At 40.1% G+C, this 21,122-nt stretch overlaps 1 protein-coding gene and 1 long non-coding RNA gene across 2 annotated transcripts; both read right to left on the bottom strand.

The window, feature by feature from the left end:
* Nucleotides 1-12,199: 12,199 nt before the first annotated feature.
* Nucleotides 12,200-12,799, bottom strand: LOC137787326 (uncharacterized). The gene is made up of 2 exons (XR_011077643.1): nt 12,461-12,799; nt 12,200-12,382 (listed from the first exon to the last, which is right to left on the bottom strand). It is a non-coding gene; the product is annotated as an uncharacterized lncRNA (long non-coding RNA).
* A 949-nt stretch (nt 12,800-13,748) lies between these two features.
* On the bottom strand, nt 13,749-15,836 carry LOC137787945 (serine/threonine-protein kinase pim-1-like). The gene is made up of 6 exons (XM_068580724.1): nt 15,388-15,836; nt 14,992-15,194; nt 14,586-14,843; nt 14,313-14,493; nt 14,054-14,215; nt 13,749-13,940 (listed from the first exon to the last, which is right to left on the bottom strand). The coding sequence occupies exons 1-6, from the start codon at nt 15,749-15,751 to the stop codon at nt 13,849-13,851; spliced, it is 1,260 nt and encodes a 419-aa protein (XP_068436825.1). The 5' UTR covers nt 15,752-15,836; the 3' UTR covers nt 13,749-13,848.
* Between the last annotated feature and the right edge of the window lie 5,286 nt (nt 15,837-21,122).

Here is a 21,122-nt window from a genome sequence, read left to right as displayed (position 1 = left end):
TAGATTAGCGGACACCGCAACATAATTGCATTAAAAAATGACAGTTCATCTGTGGCCAATTTGACATATTCTCACATTCAACATATATTTAAATCTCTTTTGACACAAGAGCGGTGAGGTGCCTACTGTATGGGTTTTTATTTTTGTGGAGCCATGGTGGGAAAAGCATATATATATTATTAATCTGTACGAGGTGAGAGGGTACAGACACTACATTAATTATACAATAGGGTATTCTAAGCTGCAGTCAACCATATAAAAAGTGTTTCTATGCCCACGCTCAGTAACAGGGGTTTTAGATGCATATCATCTCAGTGGAAGAGCAGATGTGGCCATCTTCCCTTCATGAAAATGCTCTCACAATGACATAATACAGACAAAGCTCTCGACACAACAGTAAATAAAATATATCTACAGTATTTATATGCAATAACATTTTAATACTATGGTATTTCAAGAGTAGTTTAGTTGAATTGTGCATTGTGCATCAGAAAATTCTTAAATGGTATTAAAGGAAGTGTAAACAAGTACATGAACGCTTCCTAACTAGCAAGATTAGCTTGTGATTGCCACCCAATCAATATTGGAATTGGTCCATTTATATGTTTGATAGGCAAGGCAACACACTTTCTAAAACACCACAAATATCTTTGATATTTCTGCGCAGATATTTCTTGTTGCTAATTGGCCATCATATAAGGAATTATTACTGTAAACCATAATATGTTATAAACTGAAATACAACAATGGTATTGTCCATACTGATACGCCATTTCTACTCGATGTGGTGAGGTACAGCATTAGCCAAGAAATTGCATGCTATTAGGACAACTCATGTAAGACATGAGCCATCCGTGTGCTTTCAATGTAACACTTGAAACTGTCACGTAACATCTATGTTTTATTGATATCAGTGAATGTGTAGTAATAAGAGCTGGAAGTGAACTGATTGCTCATTCTTCTGGCAGGCCTGAAGAGACAGGGTAAAGAGATGGAGATGCCTTAATTCCACCTCAGGACATAATGTCTGAATAGTCGGAAAAGAAAGAGAGAGGCCCTATAGCTCCAGAAATGTCCATATATTCACATAATGTGGCCTCATTCCAGTTTATAATCTTATATTTGACAACAAGAAGGGTGAAGAGAAGAGTGGTGCGCAAAGGGCAAACTCCTCCACATATTTATAATTTTCACATTCATACAGTATAATGAAGCTACCGCAGCTATATGCGGCGTACATGTTCACCGACTGTTCTGTATGTCCACTCCTCCACATACAGCACATGCAGTGCTCTGCATGTTTCCAGAGGGGACACAATGTACTTGTTCTGTCTGGTCTGCCCTCAGCACAGCACTGGTCTTCCCATTTCGTCAGAAAGTCCTCCCCCAGGTGAAGCAGCAGAGGTTTTTATCAGGCTTCAGCTTGTGTCCAGGTGGCCAGCTGCTCCTCTCTCTGTGCTTCCCTTAACGCCTCAGTTGGCTTTTCTTTTCCTCCTTCCTACAATACTTTAGACTGCTCAAGCCTTCAGAGACGGTATAGTCCCTGCATCTCACCCCACAAGGCACGGGTCCAGCTGCTGTGGCAGTATAGTCGCTGATCAGCAGCTCATTCTGTTATCGTGGTTCACTCTCTGCCTCCGACAGTTTCTGCTCCAGCAGGACAACTTGCTTCAATCCATCAGAACTATGTTTGATGTGAGGTTTGCACCAGGTGTTTAAGTCGGGAAAAAAGAGACGCTCGGGTCTGACAAGAGTTTTGTTTGCTCTACTGGTAAAATATGATCCAGGGAGGTTGGTTTGAATCACAGATCATCTTCTTTGATTCCAGGACGGTAATGAGAAGAAGCCACTCCAAGGTCTTTATGTCAGGTTGGAGTGTGTGTGTGTGTGTGTGTGTGTGTGTGTGTGTGTGTGTGTGTGTGTGTGTGTGTGTGTGTGTGTGTGTGTGAGAGAGAGGGAGAGAGAGACACAAGTGTGCTGTCTGAATTCTGTTTCAGGACAAAGTCATTGCATGGTTGCTGTGTGAGTCTCCATATTGTTAAAGATTAACCTTGGTGATGTGTGTGTAATGGGTGGAGGCTAAAGCCTGGTTAACTGCATTGGCTTGCATATTCGAAGACTGTGTAAGACTTCAGCATAACACTCGAGCACAAGGCAGGTGGGACTCCTCGGATTGCCATCGGGTATTTTTCACACACCAACGGTGGTTCAAATGTTTGACTTGAGCCAACATGTGCTTGGAGCAGGTAATAAAAAAAAGAAGAGGAAGAAAAGAAAAGGATTGGCTGACAAAAAAGTAGACAAAGTTACAAGTGTGATTAGACTTGCATTTTTACCGTTGGTCTGAGAAGAAGATGCTGAACAATCTAAACGCACTGTGACGTTTCTCCCTTAAACTGCAGCTTGTAAGGTACATTTGGAGAATTTATAGAAAAGGTTCAAAGGTTCAAGGTCACATAAACTCCAGTTGAGTCCGCTCCTTTCATTTATTTTTCTTCCCGTGCCTCATCAACACTTGCTTTTTCTTAAAACCACCATACAGACAGCCTTCTCCTGATAGATCGCCTATTGGCCAGGAGTTTGTGATTTTCAATATGTAAGGGATCAGTGTTTTTTGTCTTCTCTTGTCCACCTCTTATCCCTGTCAGAAAGGAAGTCGATTGCCGTGCATTTCCCTCGTCCTTCTTTAATCTCCCAGCTATAGGATGGAGACGTGGGAAAGTGTATGTTCTTGCTACTCTGGAGGCAATCTGTCAACTCAATCCCCACCAACAACCTGCGCGTGCGTGTGCGTGTGCACATTTGCTCGTGTGTGTGCTCCTACTGACTTTGCCTGTCCCCATTCCAGTTTGTGAGACCACCCGTGGTGGTCTCCATCTCTTTTCACGCCTCCGTGGGTTTCTCTGCAGTGCTGCTGCTTTGCTCCCTGCAACAGTAGGGTACCTGTGATAAGCATTACTACATGAGGTTACAGCTACTATTAACTGTGGTTGACGGACCAGGGGTGGCACCGGGGAGGATCATTACTCTACACAGAGGGATGAGAGGGATGACATGGAAGCATGGAATTAATTAAATCTCAGCAAAGACTTGAACTCTGAAAAGTTTTATATGAAAACCTGAAGCTGTAAATAGTCTTTTCGGGGTTTTCATCTCTGTGTACATCAGCTCATGAAGCACCGAACCGTTGACGTGCGTATAAAGCTGCTTTAAAAAGAGATGTTGTTGATTCAGCAAACGTTTCACCTTGAGGCGGAGATGTCAAAAGCGAGCAGGGTTTCTTAGCGTTAGATAGGCAAGAGAGAGCGATACTAACCCATATACGGCAGGCAGTGAAGGAGTTAAGTAGCATTAAAAGTATTTGTTGCTAACAGTAGACACAGGTAGTGACTTGCATAAACATGTAGGAGCATCATTTAGCAGCTAACGAGTCATATATTTTCCTCTGGAGTTGGTAAACCAAAAAAACAGCTCTAAGAGAGTGAATAATACATAGATTATGGCAACGTTGCTTTACGACTGCTGGATGAGTGAATAAGCGACTGTTGACCCGTGGGATACGTCATTTCCCACAGATTGATTCGGGCAAAACAAACCACCCCACTCCAGGAAAGGAATTGATTGTGTGCATTAAACACAGTCTCATAGTAGTTTGTGAAATAGTCACAAACTAAATTAGTTTTTGGGATGACATTATGCAACAAAACTAACTTTAGTTTTAGGCAACAAAAGGATCATTGAATGTGTCACTTGACTAAAAAGCTTTAGGCCACGCTGTCGAGAACATCAGTCCTGTGTTTGCTGACACATTAACTCCAAACCAGCCCTGCATACCCAGGATTTCTTGATACTTACTGGCTCTGAACAGTGCATTGTCACACGGATACGTATAGTTTGTATTTCCACCATGAAAATGAATCTAATTGACTTTCCATTGGCATTGTTTTTGTGCTGAGCGACATCAAAAACATTTAAATGTGTGTCGATGTACAAACCTTAAATTTAAATTGTTTCACTATTTCAGTGACTGCCGTGAGACTGGGTTTGTGTATTGGTAAACACTCAGAAGAGAGTTAATTAAACATCTACTTAAGCTTCAAAACAGAAGCAAAACCGTGGTAAACATAATACATCCCAAGGTATTTGCCTCACGATAAAGCAGAGTTTAAGTCCATTAGAAAGCAAATGCAAATGTATTTAATCCCCACATCATCTTCATGTTATTGGTATATTTATACGTCGAAACAGCACCGCGGCACTGTTGACATTTCATGATCGCGTTCTCAGTAAATAAGTCAGTTATTATCTCCTGCATGTGAATGTGTGGCCGGGCAGCTTGCCAATGTGGTTCTGTTTTACTTATTTGCGCAGTAATAACATATTACTGAGTAATTACAGGTTTTCTGAATATGAGTAATATTTGTATCCCTTTGAGGATTTAAAATGATGCCTATACATCATCGATAGGCTCTTTTTTATTATTCAACATGAGGCCCATCTATCTATACAAATTATATTTTTAACAGCACAACGTCTTTCTCGTAGAAGCTCTCATCATGGTGAGTAAACCCTGATAAATGCACTTGAACTGTCCTGCATCAATTCACATCAATCATCCACATGAAGGTTAGCTGCCCAACCCCCCTCACCCTCACGTTCACGAGTTAAGTAATTGATTCAGAGCTGAAGGCATGTTATATGTTTGTTTGTGTGTGTCTTTAGACAATCATATCTACAGCAGCGTATTGTTTTATGGTGTATAGCAGCTTTAGCGCAAATCTCTGGCTGTCTTTTTTTTTATGACAGTTGATTTAATAAAGACAGTCGTTTATCTTCCACTCCTCACAGATTTATAGATGACAGAGTTTCAGAAATCAGTTAACTCCTTTTCATGAATTACAACCGTTAGTGTAAATCTCTGTGTGTTTGAGAGTGGAGGTATATTAAGATGTCATACAGGATTTATAGTTGTGAGGCTTGTAAAAGACTGTGGCTGAAGCAGTAAATCGTGGTTTGCAAGTATATGAATGACAGCTAAAACACTGTCCTCTATGCCCGCTAAACGACACGCTGGATTACAGTAAAATCAATGCAAATAATTGTCCGCTCAAGAATCAATGTTAATGTTTGACACGCTCACTTACTTTCAGTGACTTTTTGATGACGTTGTTACTGTAGATAACCACCAAGACATTTCATGTTTTACTCCCCTGGGTAAAGCCCTTTTAAACTCACTTCAAAGTTGTGCCTCAGATAAATCCTCTTTGAATGTATTTGATCATTCCAGAAAACCTGTAATTGTCACGCAGGTGGGTCGAGGCGACAAGAAATTGGACCCAAATGCAGACAATTGAGCAGTCAGGAACTGTTCAGGGATTTATTTGAGGTGGGATATGAAGAGATATAAAGCTTACTGGGCAGTTCACACAAGTATTGGGTAAACAGTATAGTGGGAATGGAGCAAGGAAGAGTTCTGGCAGGCAGGAAAGTACAGAGAAGGGCTTAGATACAGTTTCATGTTCAGACAACAGGGTTCAGAGGCTGGAAATTAAAACATGAAGCAACCATCTGGCACGGAGAGAATGAAAAAGGGATTATTGAAGACTCAGGGCTGATGAGGGACACAGGTGAGCGATGAAGATTAGGTGAAATTTAGGAAGAAACCATATTTAATCAGTCCATCTTCAATATTTCATTTTCAAGCTTCAAATTATTGAATTTTTTCTGTACACACATTCTGTATATAAGATATATGAGATTGTATGTTTGCAGGTGAAAGAAAATCTATAATCTGAACACACATCATATCTGTTGCTTGACTTTGAGTGTGAGCTGTATTTGCAGGTGGATTAGGGAAGGACAAGGCAACACTGTAATCATAACCTGATCAATAAGACAAACAGACAACTAGAAATTGTTGAATTGATTTGAATGTAGTGTCTCAACCGCATCAACATCTAGTTCTGACGGCAAAAATATTGCTTTGGACGTTGGAAGAGATTCTGTGTGTGTGTGTGTGTTACTAGGATTAGACCTCATGCACATGTCAAGAGATCAAGTGAGCGTTGGCCAAAAAGGCTGTGACCTTCCACCGGTATGCAAACTTTGTTTGACCATATGTTTTGCTGTAGCTTTCCTGGATCAATACTTCCTTTTTAAGACATGATGAATATAAAAATGCATTGTTGTGTTATTCTCCAAAAGTTGCAAACTAAATTTCAATGAGTCCTGCTCATCATTTAAGTCTCACCCCCTCGACTGAGAGGTCAACATAAAACCAGCGAGTAGTCTGCAGTGTGTGATTTAGAGTCATTCGAGCTCCTGTGCTCAATAAGTTTGAGCTGGAAATGTCACGTGCTGTTGCTGATATTTATCTCCTTATTGCTCCACAGTATAACAGTGTGCATTCCTTGGTTTTCTTTTGTCGAGCAGCTCCAATTCAGCTTTAGATGCTCTTAAGTCTCCTCCTTGTGTATTTAACAGCAGACTAATGTCATAGAATGGAATAAGAAAGAACGTGATCATTTGCACCCATGTAAGAATAGTCACATGACAACTACTCAGCGAGAAGTTGAATATGCTAATTCATTTAGCAATTGTTAGATAGTCAAAACTACCTTTGGTGCTAATCTGCCATAAAGAAAAGGTTAATTGCCCTGAGTTGTCATTTCACACCCTCCGTTACACATAACCTAATGCTGCACGCCTGATTTTCCTTGTTTATCTTGACCTATGAGCAATGCCACAAGTAACAGAGCCTGAGGCCTTTCAGCACAGGCTGAATGTTACTCCGACCACCATGCTCCTTTAATTCAGCTGGATTAATCTCATAGGAGGCTGGATGTTTTTGCATCTTGACTACTATTGATGATTTCACAGATATTTTCTTCCTGTACTTTGCTTGTTTTTCTGTACAACGTTGCACTAATCATTTCTTAAAGATAGCAAAGCAGAAGAAAGAGTTTCCTGTACTTAAAATCCCACCTGGTCATCGGCCGAAATTTCACCTGTAAATAACTATTTATTCGATTTTTTCTCTAATCATATCTTTCAAATTAATAATCTAATTGTTGTTGAAAGTGTATCATGGCTATTGTGAATGTTTCTATCACTCTTTTTAAGTCTTTTTAATCATTGAGATATGAATCCATCTCCTCTGTTTGGTTTTGATTAAAGTTTATCCTGAAAGGCTGACTGAATGCAGCACCTTTTTGTTATTAATCCAAAATCTCTTCGGGCAGTTTAACAATTCTTCTGTAGCTGAATAAATTTGCTTTAATTATTTATTTTTGGTGGGGAAATATTAAAACTGTATTTTTGCTGTAACCTTGTTGATATTTCCTTGACTCACACAGATAACTGTGGGATTGAAAAAAGTATTTCTGCAGATAAGTTAGAATTTCTGCTTCGCTTTATGAATGCAAACCCAAATGAGTAATGAGCCTCAGCTATTATCATCAGGAAAATGTGCCTTTTACTTCTATGTATCTCATAATGAGGGCAATTTCATGCATAACTAACCAGATATGTCACAGTCAAATAGCACCATGATATTGATTACAGATTAAGTAGACACCACTATCAACACTGGGCATAAGCCATTAGTTTGGTGTCAGTTGACTCACCATCTTCCAAATGCCCCTGTCTGATTGATTAAACTAGAATAGCTGAATGAAAGTAAAATAATCAGCCAATGGAAAAATATTTTACTGTGATTCTCTGAGGCTTAAACATAATGGTTCTGAAAGAATATGCTCAACATGTAAATGAATCTCATTTATTTGCTTTCTATCGCTTCAAACCAATCTGCTAACACAAAAGGTGTATTCATATTTTGTGCATGACAAATTAATACTGAATGCAAATGTATCTTTACAGTATATTTTTCGTTATTGTTATAAAGCAATAGCGACAACCCTTTTGCTTAAGTGGAAAACAATATATTAATGGCTGGCCCCCTCTCTCCTCAAAACTAACTTTTATGCAGCAGGAAAACATTCCCGGAGTGCATTTATATGCAAATTGTACATTTGAGGCATTCAAGCGTTACGTGTTTGAGTTGGCACATTAAAACGGTGTATTCTGTTCACTATAACCAGGATGAGCCATAGGCGAAATATGACAATCAGCACACAAAGAAGCTAGCTTTGATTCGGCAGAATGAGCTGGCCTGTAAACAGTTTGCAACGCATTGTTGGCTTCACAACTGGTTTATTGTTGGGGCCATGCAGCTTCCCAGTTGTGAGCATATACATAATGAGACAACGATGAAAACATGTGGATAACTAGCACTTTATGTTACTCAAATTCCTGTTAGATATATGACGACAAGAGCGCTTTAAGAAAGCAACATTCAGACTGTTCAAATGAAACTCTGCTGTGGTGGCTTCACATCTGGGACAAAGAGAAAATACAGAAAATGCTAAAAACAGTCCATAAGATAATGATGTTTATAGTCATTTGAGATCAACTGGAGGAGAAGGGATTCACGCACACATTAAATCAGTGTAGTATCATCGTGAAAGAACTTCTGCCTGCCTCCTTCATACTCGTGATTTATAGCGTTAGCATTATTATCTTTTTCTACTTAGCTCCAAACATGATACATGATGTGATGGCCTCTGAGATAAAGTCAGTGGATCACAAAAGTCATTACGAAAGTAGTTGTGAATGTCTTCACAAAATGTCCTGGCAATCTATTCAATATTTGTGGAGATATTTCAGTCCGAACCAAAGTTGTGGACCAATCATCCCGGAGCCATAATGTTCATACCCTGACTCAGCTCGAAGCAGAGCGAGGAGCTCATAGATACTTACATCGACTCACAGCAGTGAAAGTAACTTAATGCGGTGGGAAATTGAGGTTGTACACGTCATCTACCTACTCAGCATGTCTTCATATTCACATTGATCTTGGAATTTTATTTTTAATTAAAGTATGTTTTGTAAAATTCTGATCTCAAATTACATCATTTGATTGCTTTCCCAACGTGGTACACATGCTGAACTGTATAGTCACGTGCACGATCCTCTCATTACACATCCAGACACTTCTGTATTAATTTACACTGATTATTACACAACTGTGTGTTGCATCAATAGGATTCCTGATTCTGCTGAGGTAATATGAAATGACACAAAGGTCCCAAACAAGTGTCTACTGCAAAACAACGATAATAAGAGGCGACTGTGGCTCAGTGGTTCGCATGCCCGTCTTTCAATCAGAGGATCGGTCGTTTGAGCCCCGGCTCCGCTAGTACTTGTCTTTGCATCCTCGAGCAAGACACTTAACCCGAAATTGCTCCCCGTTGCTGTGTCTACAGTGTGTAAAGCAAACATGTAAGTCACTTTGGATAAAAGCGTCAGCTAAATGTAAGAACTATGTTGTGAATCCATGTAGGTGGAGATACAGTGAGGTGAGCCTAATAAGATAAACACGACTGCTCCGGCAGAAAAAGCCCTGTTCAGATTAGTACTCAGGGAGGTTTTAAGAGTCTCATGGACACTGTGCAGTTTTCTGAAGTTTTTATAACAAATGGTTGGAGAAATTAAACATCAGAGTAGATCAGAGGAGGACGGTTAATTTACAGCCAGCTGGATTGCAAAGAGGTAAAATATGGAACAGCTGATTAGGAGGAGATGCTCCTCTGGGAAACCTTACTCAAATGCTTGGCAACGGAGGATGTCTTGAAATAAAGAAATATGGAAGGTTGTAAATCTACTGACTGTCTGAGTAGTAAAGAGAGCAGGAGAGAGGTTTATAATAAAATAATTCAAGAAAGAGTTAATGAATGGTCTCTTGCTTATTGTCATCTGCCTAACTGGTTCTGCAACTCTGCCCCTAACTATTTTTTTCATATAGTATCATATGATTACTTAGGGATTACCTACTTCATTATGTCTTTGTTTTTGACTACTTGAGGCAGTTGAACAAACTGTAAACACTGAGTGTAAGCAAAGATTTGCCTCTTTGCACATCGTTGCAGATATCAATCAATATTGACATTCATTTGGAACAGAAAATTATAAATGTGCGTGCCGTAAAACCAGAATGTGGTAAAAGTCTTTAGAGCTGAGGGAACTACCGGGTCATTTTCTATGATCCCCAGCTCCTTCAGTCCATGTCCATGTGTCCTTGGAAGAGACACTTCAGCCCAAATTGCTCCCAAAGAGACTTAGTTAGTTCTGATCGGCAGTATATCAGTATATGAATGGGTGAAGTCCATTCACCCATCTACTATGAACTCATTGGTCAGTGCAGCTTTAACTAGTGAGGTTGTTGCCTAAATCTAGAAACAGGTGCTAAACAAAAACAGATTTTTGTGGTGTCGAAATACTGTGGTTTATTCATCTTCATGTTTACCAGACATCATCCATAAGACTTCCTTATTATTTAGTTCATCACCCATCCTGTTTTGACAAAAAGTGAATTTGTCCCAATATATCTTCCTACACTTTTCTTCAATCAAGCTTCTCCGTCAGCATTTGCATTTTTTTTTTTACAGAAAATACTGCAGAAAATCCCAAATTTGTATATAATGTATTGTGTAGGAGATGGGATGTAAAGTGTGTAAGTGTAAATGCAGAGGCTGCTGTCGTGTAAGCATGCTAGGTGTTTAGAAAGATCAAGAGAAGATTATTCTGTTGATGCCCCTCCTCTCTACATCCTTCTGTTTCATGGATCGTGGTTATTTGGATGGTGGTCCATGCCCACTATTCATTATATAAATCATTTCTGTCATATATATTGAATGTGCTGTAACTGCTACGTTGGTCATTCTGGTCACATGACATCTGTTGCTTCTATCAACACGGGGAGAGAGATCCTCCTCCGTTGCTCTCCTGAAGGTTTCCTCCTTTTTTTTCCCTGTGAGGGTTTTTCTATATTTTGGGGACTTTTTCGTGATCCGATGGGAGGACAGAGCTGTAGTATGTGTTCAGATTGTAAAGCCTTCCGAGGCAAATTTGTAATTCTGGGCTATACAAAATAAACTGACTTAAATTTGAATCAACAGGCTGGCTAAATGGCCCAGTATCGTATTGCTACACTTTCTCTGCAGCCGAGGAGGACACCATTCTGTCAATGAGAAAAGTGAGTCTGACCTTGTGCTTTGTTGAAAGAATCTAATGCCAGATTTTTCCATAGATTTCCCTAAAATGATCATTCTTAAACATTTGATTTGACACTTGTCTTTGACTGTGCTGACACCTTTCAGCAAAGTAATAAATGATTTATTATTTGAAACTCGATAGATTCCTTCTTCATAGGGAACGACAGCTGTGGTCACCTTGAACTGAAACCACACGTCCAACATACATGTGCTCTGTATGTTCCATAACCTCCCATGCCTGCCAAATCTACGATGTTCATTTAATGTATTATTTTTGATAATAATTTTGATGAACAAGTTTATTTTAACGTGACATTGTGGTATAAACCTTTTCACCTAAACTCTCTACAAGAAAGTGTAAAGGCCTATTTATTACAGTTTGAGAAACTGTAATAACTTTGCTGATTCGCTGTCTTTTCATACATGTCTTTTTCACACAACGATGTACAACAAACAATCTCCTACGTATTGATATGAGGTGGGACATAAGAAATGGAGGACTGACTCAGGTGAGGACACTGATACATCTTTTGAATTAACTGTATGAACTTATTTGCTATTTCTGGTTGAGCTAATGAGCTGAGCTTTACTCTCCACTCAAGCTCGGTACAAAGACGATCTAAGAGCTTTAATAATTTGCGCTTGATCATTTGGAGCTATTGTGGCTAACTAGCGCTAGCATCTTCACAGCTGGCTAGCATGTCAGCTCTTTAGCTACAACGGTGTGCCAGCTAGCCAAAGTACAAGAACTACACATTTTGCTGTTTCAGTTGTCTTGTGTGAGTGGCCATTAGCTAGTGTTGTGGCCTTCACCTCCAAAAAGTGAGTCGAGGAGATATGCAGCAACTCAAAATGACAACAACAACACAAGATGATGACAAAAAGACAAAAAAAGGTGTCGGGTCTCCGGCCTTCTCTGAGGCGAGTTTCCCTGGTTAAGAAGTCCGTCAATAAAGCTGAGCTGAATCGATGGTTCCAGTTACAATAAAAAATAGAAAAAAAATGATTTGCAAATTAAATAAAAAAGCCCGGATAGTGGATTTAAGTAAAATTGCAATCACAATATGATGATTCTTCGTGCTGCAAAGAAAAGATAAATTCATTTTATTACATATTATTATTTTATTTATTTTCAAAGCAGCAGCATCTCCTGACCCAGTCCGAGCTCTCTAAGAAAACGAGAAAAAACTCCCCAAAATGGGAAGAAATCTCGAGAGAGGCAATTCAAAGAGAGATCCCCTCTCCTCGGATGGCTGGGCTTGTGACTGGATCTGAAAAGTAGACAATTGTTAGATCATATATAATATAATGTGAGTCCAATTAAAACATGTAAATATCTATCTAAATACCTGCTGTAGATATTAAATAATCCTTTAGTTCTTGAATCCGTCCAGCAAGAGTTCTTCACATGGTCCTTCCTGTCAAAGAGATATAATAGTATAATTATTTTATTATTTTATTTTATGCAATTACATACATTACATACATAACATATATCATATATGTTACATACATAACATATATTACATACACAACATATATCACATATATTACATACATAACATATATCACATATGTTACATACGTAACATATATCACATATATTACATACATAACATATATCACATATATTACATACATAACATATATTACATATGTTACATACATAACATACATTACATACATAACATATATCACATATGGTACATACATAACATATGTTACATACATAACATATATATCACATGTTACATACATAACATATATCACATATATTACATACATAACATATATCACATACACAACATATATCACATATATTACATACATAACATATATCACATATGTTACATACATAAGATATCTTACATACATAACATATATCACATATGTTACATACATAACATATCTTACATACATAACATATATCACATATGGTACATACATAACATATCTTACATACATAACATACATCACATATGTGACATACATAACATATATCACATATGTTACATACATAACATATATCACATATGTTACACAGATAACATACATTACATACATAACATATATCACATATGTTACATACATAACATATATCACATATGGTACATACATAACATATCTTACATGCATAACATATCTTACATACATAACATATATTACATACATAACATATATCACATATATTACATAACATATATCACATATATTACATACATGACATATATCACATATGTTAGACAGACAACATACATCACATACATAACATATATCACATATGTTTCATACATAACATATATTACATACATAACATATATTACATACATAACATATATCATATATGTTATTATACATAACATATATTAGATACATAACATATATCACATATGTTATATACATAACATATCTCACATATGTTACATACATAACATATATCACAACATAACATATATATCACATATGTTACATACATAACATATATCACATATGTTACATACATAACATATATCAAATATGTTACATACATAACATATATTACATACACAACATATATCACACATGTTACACAAATAACATACATCACATGTTACATACACAACATATATCACATATGTTACATACATAACATATATCACACATGTTCCATATATCACATATGTTACATACATCAAATTTAAAATGTACATGTGTGTGTTTGTGTGTGTGTGTGTGTGTGTGTGTCGTGTGTGTGATACTATCTCATCCACAGGTGATTCCTCAGCTGCTCCAGAGTAAGGCGCTTTTTTGGGTCCTTATTGAGGCTTGATTTGAAGAAATCGTTGCAATCTGGAGAGAAAGAAGGAGAAGAAAAAGTGAGGACAGCTCCACTGATCCATCACAATGTGAACTCAAATGAACAGATTTTTGAATGCCGACATGCTTGTGCATGTTTTTCTTACTTTCTGAATACCACCATTTCGCGCTCTGTTGCAAAAAGAACATGTCCGTTCTAAATGATGGATTTTGGAGCATGTCGAAAAGGACCGCTCCAATCTGGTATACCGTGCTGGGCCCGGCTTGGTATTCCCGCTGACTGTGCCACTCTGGGGGGACGTGAGTACCTAAAATATACAAACATAATAAAAAGACAGTGAGGAAGAGGAACTTTGTTTAATGGGTAAAGTTAGTGAAGAGTAGGTGTAAAACTGGACATCTTACCTATGAAGGTTTGATAAGCATCTTCTTCATTGGCGAAGCAGCTTAGGCCAAAATCAGTAACCCGAACTCGGACGCCGTTCTCACGGAGCTCAAGAAGGACATTTTCCACCCGAATGTCCTGGTGGAAAATGCGTCTCTGCTTGAGGTCAATGGCTGCATCCAGCAGCTGTCTCAGTATAATCTGACAAACAAAAACAGAGAGATGAGAGATAAGAGAGGAGAATGCTTGGACATGCTTTCATACTTGTGACTGAGTTGACTGCAGAAGCTTACCTTTGCTTCCTTTTCCTGTAAACAGCCTCCATTGGCTGCAATGTACGACTGGAGGTCTATAGCCGGCCACGGTCTCTCGAGCACCAGGATCAACTCGTGGTCCAGATCATACCAGTCCAGCAGGTCAGTGGGTGCTGAATGCCACTCTGATTCGTCCGCCAGTTTTAGCATGACGGCAACCTCCATGGGGATCTCCTTCCCGTTATTGTCCTCGTACATGAAGACAATTTTGTTTTTGGGGATATGCTTGATAGCAACCTGAGAGACACAAACAAGAGTTTTCAGTTATACTTCCTGACCGTACTGTGTGTGTGTGTGTGTGTGTGTGTGTGTGTGTGTGTGTGTGTGTGTGTGTGTGTGTGTGTGTGTGTGTGTGTGTGTAAGAGAACATGTGAGTAACACTTACAGTCAGTTTATCAATTTTCCGGTAGCCAGCAAACAGGGATCCGAATCCTTCTGAGCCCAGTTTCTCCTGCTGCTGGTACTTCGCCTCAAACATGGCAGATGGGTCCAATATCTGACTCTTCCTCTCAACTGGACCGTCATCGGCGACGGCCTTCCTCTTATCGCTTCTCTTGTTCATAGCCGCCGCAGGTGTGTTTCTGCTTTCTGCAGATGAGAGAAAAATCATTACAACATGAGTTCACTGAGTCACAACACGAGCGTAGACAAAAAGTCACTCAAACTAAAAGACAAGACGCACTGTCATTCGATGTCTCTTTGCTCGTTATTTATAGCATAATAATAGCTTAGGCTAGTTGTTTTTAACTTGCTGTCATTAAAATATGGGCATAAAGCTTACCAGTGTCCCCTGATGTGGACGGCGACTCACAGGGGATGGAGTCCAGTCGTCTTCTTTTTTTCTGTGGGTCCAATAACTTCCTCTTCCTCTCAACTGGTCCATCGTCGGCGACGGCCTCCCTCTTCGCCCTTATGTTGTCCAGAGCCGCCTCAGCTGTGTTTCTGCTTTCTGCAGGGGAGAGAAAAAACATTACAAGTTTAGTGTGTCGTGAGGTGGACGGTAACTCATCGTCACGGGGGATGGAGTCCAGTCGCCTGCGTTTCTCCTGTGGGTCTTCATCTTCTGCTATTGCTTTTCTCATTTCTGCTTCATAGACGATGTTCTCCTCCGAAGAATTAAAGTGATTTCCAAAAGGGATGTTCATGATAACTGAAGACTGCTGAAGACCTTTCTAGAAACTTCTGTGTCTGTTCCTCTATGGCTGGAGTCTATATCGGCTACTCTCTCAGTGTTCTAAAACTGTGGCTTTCATGGGGTGTTCCATTATGAGGTTCTGGAATATGCAAATTAGTGTTTCTCAAACTGTAGGGCTTGACCCTCTAGTGGGGTGCGAAGGTACTACAGATGGGGGGCAGGTGATGCTGTTTTTTTTTTTAAATGTATAGAGAGAGAGAGAGAGAGAGAGAGAGAGAGAGAGAGAGAGAGAGAGAGAGAGAGAGAGAGAGAGAGAGAGAGAGAGAGAGAGAGACAGAAAGAGAGAGAGAGAGAGAGAGAGAGAGAGAGCGAGAGAGAGAGAGAGAGAGAGAAGAAAAAAATAGTGTATTGCAGCTTTTATTTTAAAGTAATGTTATCAGAACGATACAACAGCACTCTGGAGCAACAGCAAGTTAACATACACACATATATAGTTTATAAATATTTTTTTCTGAAAAGGTACTGTTCAGTAATAAGGGTCCCTGTGAGGAACAAGCCATTCCTTTTTTTGTCCATGTTCAGTCTGTTGCTTACCTTGAAGATGTATGTTAAGGACCAGCAGTTGATTTATGTTATACAAAAGCAATAAGTGCTTTTCATGTTTTCAGTTCAGTTTTTCTTACTCAGTGAGCAAAGTCCAGTCTGTGTGGGCTTGAACAAGTGCACTGACGTCTGCTTGACGTGAAGGACAGCTGACAGGTATCAGCGGCGGCTTTGCGCAAGCGCGATTAATGTTCAATAAGGGGACGTGGAGCTTGCAGCGCGAGCTGCCGGTGACCGCTTGTGAAGCTTTGAGAGGCGACTCGCTCGTGCGGTGCCCGTTAAGGACAGAAACTACAGAACAATACGGGCTTTCGTGTCTGGTTCAAGTCGGCAAATAGTCCTGCAATGCTACGGAAGCGCGAGGGCGGACCTAAATTATCGCCTTTAAAGTAAAAGCCCCCCAAAAAATTAAATAAATAAATGCCGTTAACGCATAATCAAATAATTAATGCCGTTAATCGATTGAAAAGTTAACTTTTTTTTTACACTACTCTGTAATGTTGCACGGTATACAGATACTAAAAAGATAGCGCGGTATCCGCACGTTAAAAACGATAGGATATTGCATATTTTTAGTATCGATACTTTACTAAAATAGCGCGGATCAGAGCGCAGCGACTGCTACGCTTTCTCTCGTGTTGCTGTATGCAGCGGGAATTAAGGGGGCGGGGCGACCAGCGTGCACACGCAGCGCGCTCACAGAGTAATCGCTGGGGGGACAACATGAATGCAGGAGATTTTACAGTCCTATGCGAGTTGGAACAAAGCTGTAGTCCAGTAAAGCTCTTCAGTTGACATTAATGATGACCTGTTGTCCAGTAGAGCAGCAGAGTTTGTAGAATCCAACTGTTTTTGAGTGGAGTTCTGTTGCAAACGCTCCCTATCAGGCCACTTTATGCTGGTCTGTTCTTTTTTTTAAATAAATGCATGTTGTTTATAGTTTAAAGTTAAAAAGTTTCAAGCTGTAGTTTGAAGTGTTTTGTATGTATTCATATTCATAGTATACTTTAAACAATTAATATATGAACTGGCTGTGAAATGCAGACCGTTCTATTTGCCGTCAAAACCATTGAAGTATGGAGCGAGGATGCTGCCTCACTCCTACAGGACTGCTTCGAAAGCACAGATTGGGAAGTGTTTGCACAGGGAGCTGACCTGGAGGAGCACACCTCGGCTGTCCTGGCCTACCTACACTTCTGCACTGAGACAGTGATGACCACCAAAACCTTCACAGTTTTCCCAAACCAAAAACCCTGGCTGGACAGAAACACGTGGCTACTGCTTGGAGTAAGAGACGCCGCTTTCAGGTTTGATACTGGCCTACAAAAGTGGATGCTCTAAATTGACTTCAGCTCAGCCTTTAATACCATCATCCCCCATAAACTGGTGCACAAACTCAAAAACCTTGGATTCTCTGCATCACTTTGTTCATGGATTCTGGACTTTCTATCAAACAGACCACAAAATGTGAGGATAGGGAACCTGACATCAGCAACCACCATCCTAAACACTGGTGCACCTCAGGGTTGTGTGCTCAGCCCGGCCCTCTTCACCCAGGACTGCTCGCCCACCTATTCTTCCAACAAAATAGTGAAGTTTGCCGATGACACCACTGTGGTGGGACTCATCTCCAACAACGATGAGACACACTACAGACAGGAGGTCCTACATCTGGCCAAGTGGTGCTCAGACAACAACCTGGTCCTGAACACCACTAAGACCAAGGAAGTCAACGTGGACTTCAGGAGATCCAGAAAGATCACACCCTCTCCACTCTACATAAATGGGGAGGAGGTAGAGAGGATGGAAAGCATCAAATTCCTGGGTCATCACATTTCCAAGGACGTCACTTAAATACATCACACCTGGTGAAGAAGGCCCAGCAGAGGCTTTTCTTCTTAAGGAAACTGAAACAAGCCGTCCTGCCCCCGAAGTTTCTGGTGAACATCTACAGAAGTGTCATAGAAAGCATCCTATGTCAGTGCTTTACTGTGTGGTTTTCCAGCCGCACAGCAGAGAATAGGAAGGACCTGGCCCGGGTTGTCAGAACTGCACAGAGGATCGTGGGAGCTAATCTCCCGGACCTGGACACTGTGTATGCTGGCCGCCTCCAGAATAAAGCCAGCAACATATACAAAGATACCACACACCCTGGTCACTCTCTGTTTGTTCCACTGCCATCAGGAAGACAATTCAGGACCGTTAAAACCCGGTCTGACAGGCTGAGGAACAGCTTTTTCCCGAGAGCGGTTTCCTCCATCACCCCCACGACCCCACCCAGCTCACACCGGACAGTCACTTTTGCACTTTAAAAACATTGATCCCTTTTTTTTTATGTTTTCTGTCTTATCTATTTATTTTATTTATTTTAAAAATGTCATTCTAAATTAGGATGTCCTATTAGGATACATGGTTTTTATACATATCATACATGTTTTTATGCATGTTTTTAAACGGCATCGTTTTAAAAGTATCGTTTTAGCACCGGTATCGGAAAAAAAGAAACGATACCCATCCCTGCTCATTATCGCTTGTCACTCTCTTCTATTTCTGGCGATAGGTGAAGAGGTCAAATCCAGCACAGTGAGTAAAGATGGAGACGCGGCCCAGGCAGCCATAAATCAAATTGTGGTTCCATTCTCATCTGTTTTGAAAACCTACCACAGAAATGAAAGAGACTGGCAGGGGAGCTTGTATGTAAACACCATACACTGTAGGAAAAACTAAAGTATGAGCATTGTGTGTGTGTGTGTGTGTGTGTGTGTGTGTGTGTGTGTGTGTGTGTGTGTGTGTGTGTGTGTGTGTGTGTGTGTGTGTGTGTGTGTGTGTGCGTGTGTGTGTGTGTGTGTGTGTGTGTGTGTGTGTGTGTGTGTGTGTGCGCTGATAGGCCTGATGGGGAGGAATGTGTAACAGCTGTATCACAATTGTTACATCCCCTTAAAAAAAAAAGCTGTGAAAAAAAGCCTGAAGGGTAATATGACGTGTTATTACTAAGCTGTCGCTTCCCCAGTGTTGGCCTGTCCCTCATAGCAGGAGGAAAAATGTGGCTGATGTTTTTCAGGCTGAATGTAATGACAGACAATTAAGTACGGCTGCTAGGTGAAAGAAATGAAAAATGTAGATGTCTACCGCACAGAGCAGAATCATGTGGGTGGATTAATGAACAGACCTACCAGGCACAGGCCCACGCAAGGCCCAAGGGGTCCCGGGTGCCCTGGACCTGAGCCTCTGTTTGAAAAGTGACGTTTAGCGTTGACAAAGTCAAATAATGACCGTAGAGAGAGAGAGAAAGAAAGAAAAATAGATGCAAAACCTCAGAGAGATGCCCTTTGTAGTCATTTGTGTCATTTCTTGTCTGGGTCTTGCTCTTTGGCACCAATTGTCTCATAATGCACCCTTGCTGAAATGGTACAAAGGAACCTGAAAAGAACATTTAAATTGCCTGTAGTTTAAAAGTTTAATTTAGTTTAGTGGACTTTTTGAACTGTTGTTTAACCTTTCCATCCTTGGTCTTTGTCTAGACATAAAATGACAATTTTGGATTTGACAGTTGGAGCTAGAGGGAGTTTCCAGTTGACTTGGTTGATTTCCATATTCCCTGGCAGGTTCTCAGCATTCTCAGTTTTGCACGTAGTCAGAATTTAAATGTCTCTGCAGGGCTGACCGTCTTTTTATGGCGGGCTTGTCCCACTAATAGAGTTTTACTTCTGGGACAGCCCTGGGACCCCGCTTTTGTTCTAGACCAAAATCTTTCCCGTCACTCCCCCACAAAACACCTACACATCACACACGAGAAAAGAGAATAAGAAAAAGAAGAGGCGGTGGCTTTGTACTCCTGAATGACTTGTTGATAAAAATTGAAAAACGCTTCTTGTGGCAGATGCATTGAGTAAAAAACAGTCCATCTTCTCCTGACAGAGTGTCAGCCTTTAATTCAGAGAAAGTTGGGGAACCAGGAAGAGAGAAAACCATTGTCAGGAACATAGCAGCACCCATAAAATAATGAAAAAGAATGGCTAAAGCGGAAGATCTACTATCTCTACGATAATTGCACTGAAAAGAGGCTGCTCTCCTGTATTTTCTTGCACACACACACACACACACACACACTCACACACTCACTCTCACACACACACACACACAAACACACAGATGACAAGTACAGTAAACATGTGGTGTGTCTCTCTCTGACAGCAGCAGGTTTCTCATCCTGTAGCAAAATCTATAAATGGATAGATACAGCACAATGATTTGCATCCTTTTCCAGCAGTTTAATTGGCCGTTCGTCGGTCTGTCTCTTTAGACACTTGAGCTTGTGAGCTTGTGAGCCTGTGCACGTGTGTCATTTTTTATTCCGGTTTAATGCAAACAGGCAGTTGCAGATTAAGAAAATTGTATTGGAACAATACTCCATAATAGACTCTAGCTGCATGCCGCCGGCAGGGTGGCACCCCTATTATACAGACAAGTGGAGCAAGTCGCAGGGCTGTGTCAGCACGATTTAACCGCTTCAAGGTAAAGACCCGCCACCAATAACAGAAATAGAGGTGCCATGTGGAGAGATATACCATGCAAATGTGTTTCCTCGGGTGCAGTGAGACTCCTGAAGGCGTAGAAAAGAAAGACTTTTTCTGAGGAAGGTGGAACATTTAAATGGAAATAAATGATCTCTTTTTTTTCTAGTCTCATTCATGAGTCTTTTGAATTCAGTAATGTAATGTAATTACAAACCATGAATCAATGAATGTATGGCTGTTCTCACCTTCATACTTATCCAT

The sequence above is a fragment of the Clinocottus analis genome, unplaced genomic scaffold, assembly GCF_023055335.1.
Source record: "Clinocottus analis isolate CAN_PGR_092001 unplaced genomic scaffold, fCliAna1.0.p SCAF_17, whole genome shotgun sequence".
In the NCBI taxonomy this organism is placed as follows: Eukaryota; Metazoa; Chordata; class Actinopteri; order Perciformes; family Cottidae; genus Clinocottus; species Clinocottus analis.
Note: the sequence above shows the minus strand (reverse complement) of the source record. Positions and strands in the feature narration are given on the sequence as shown.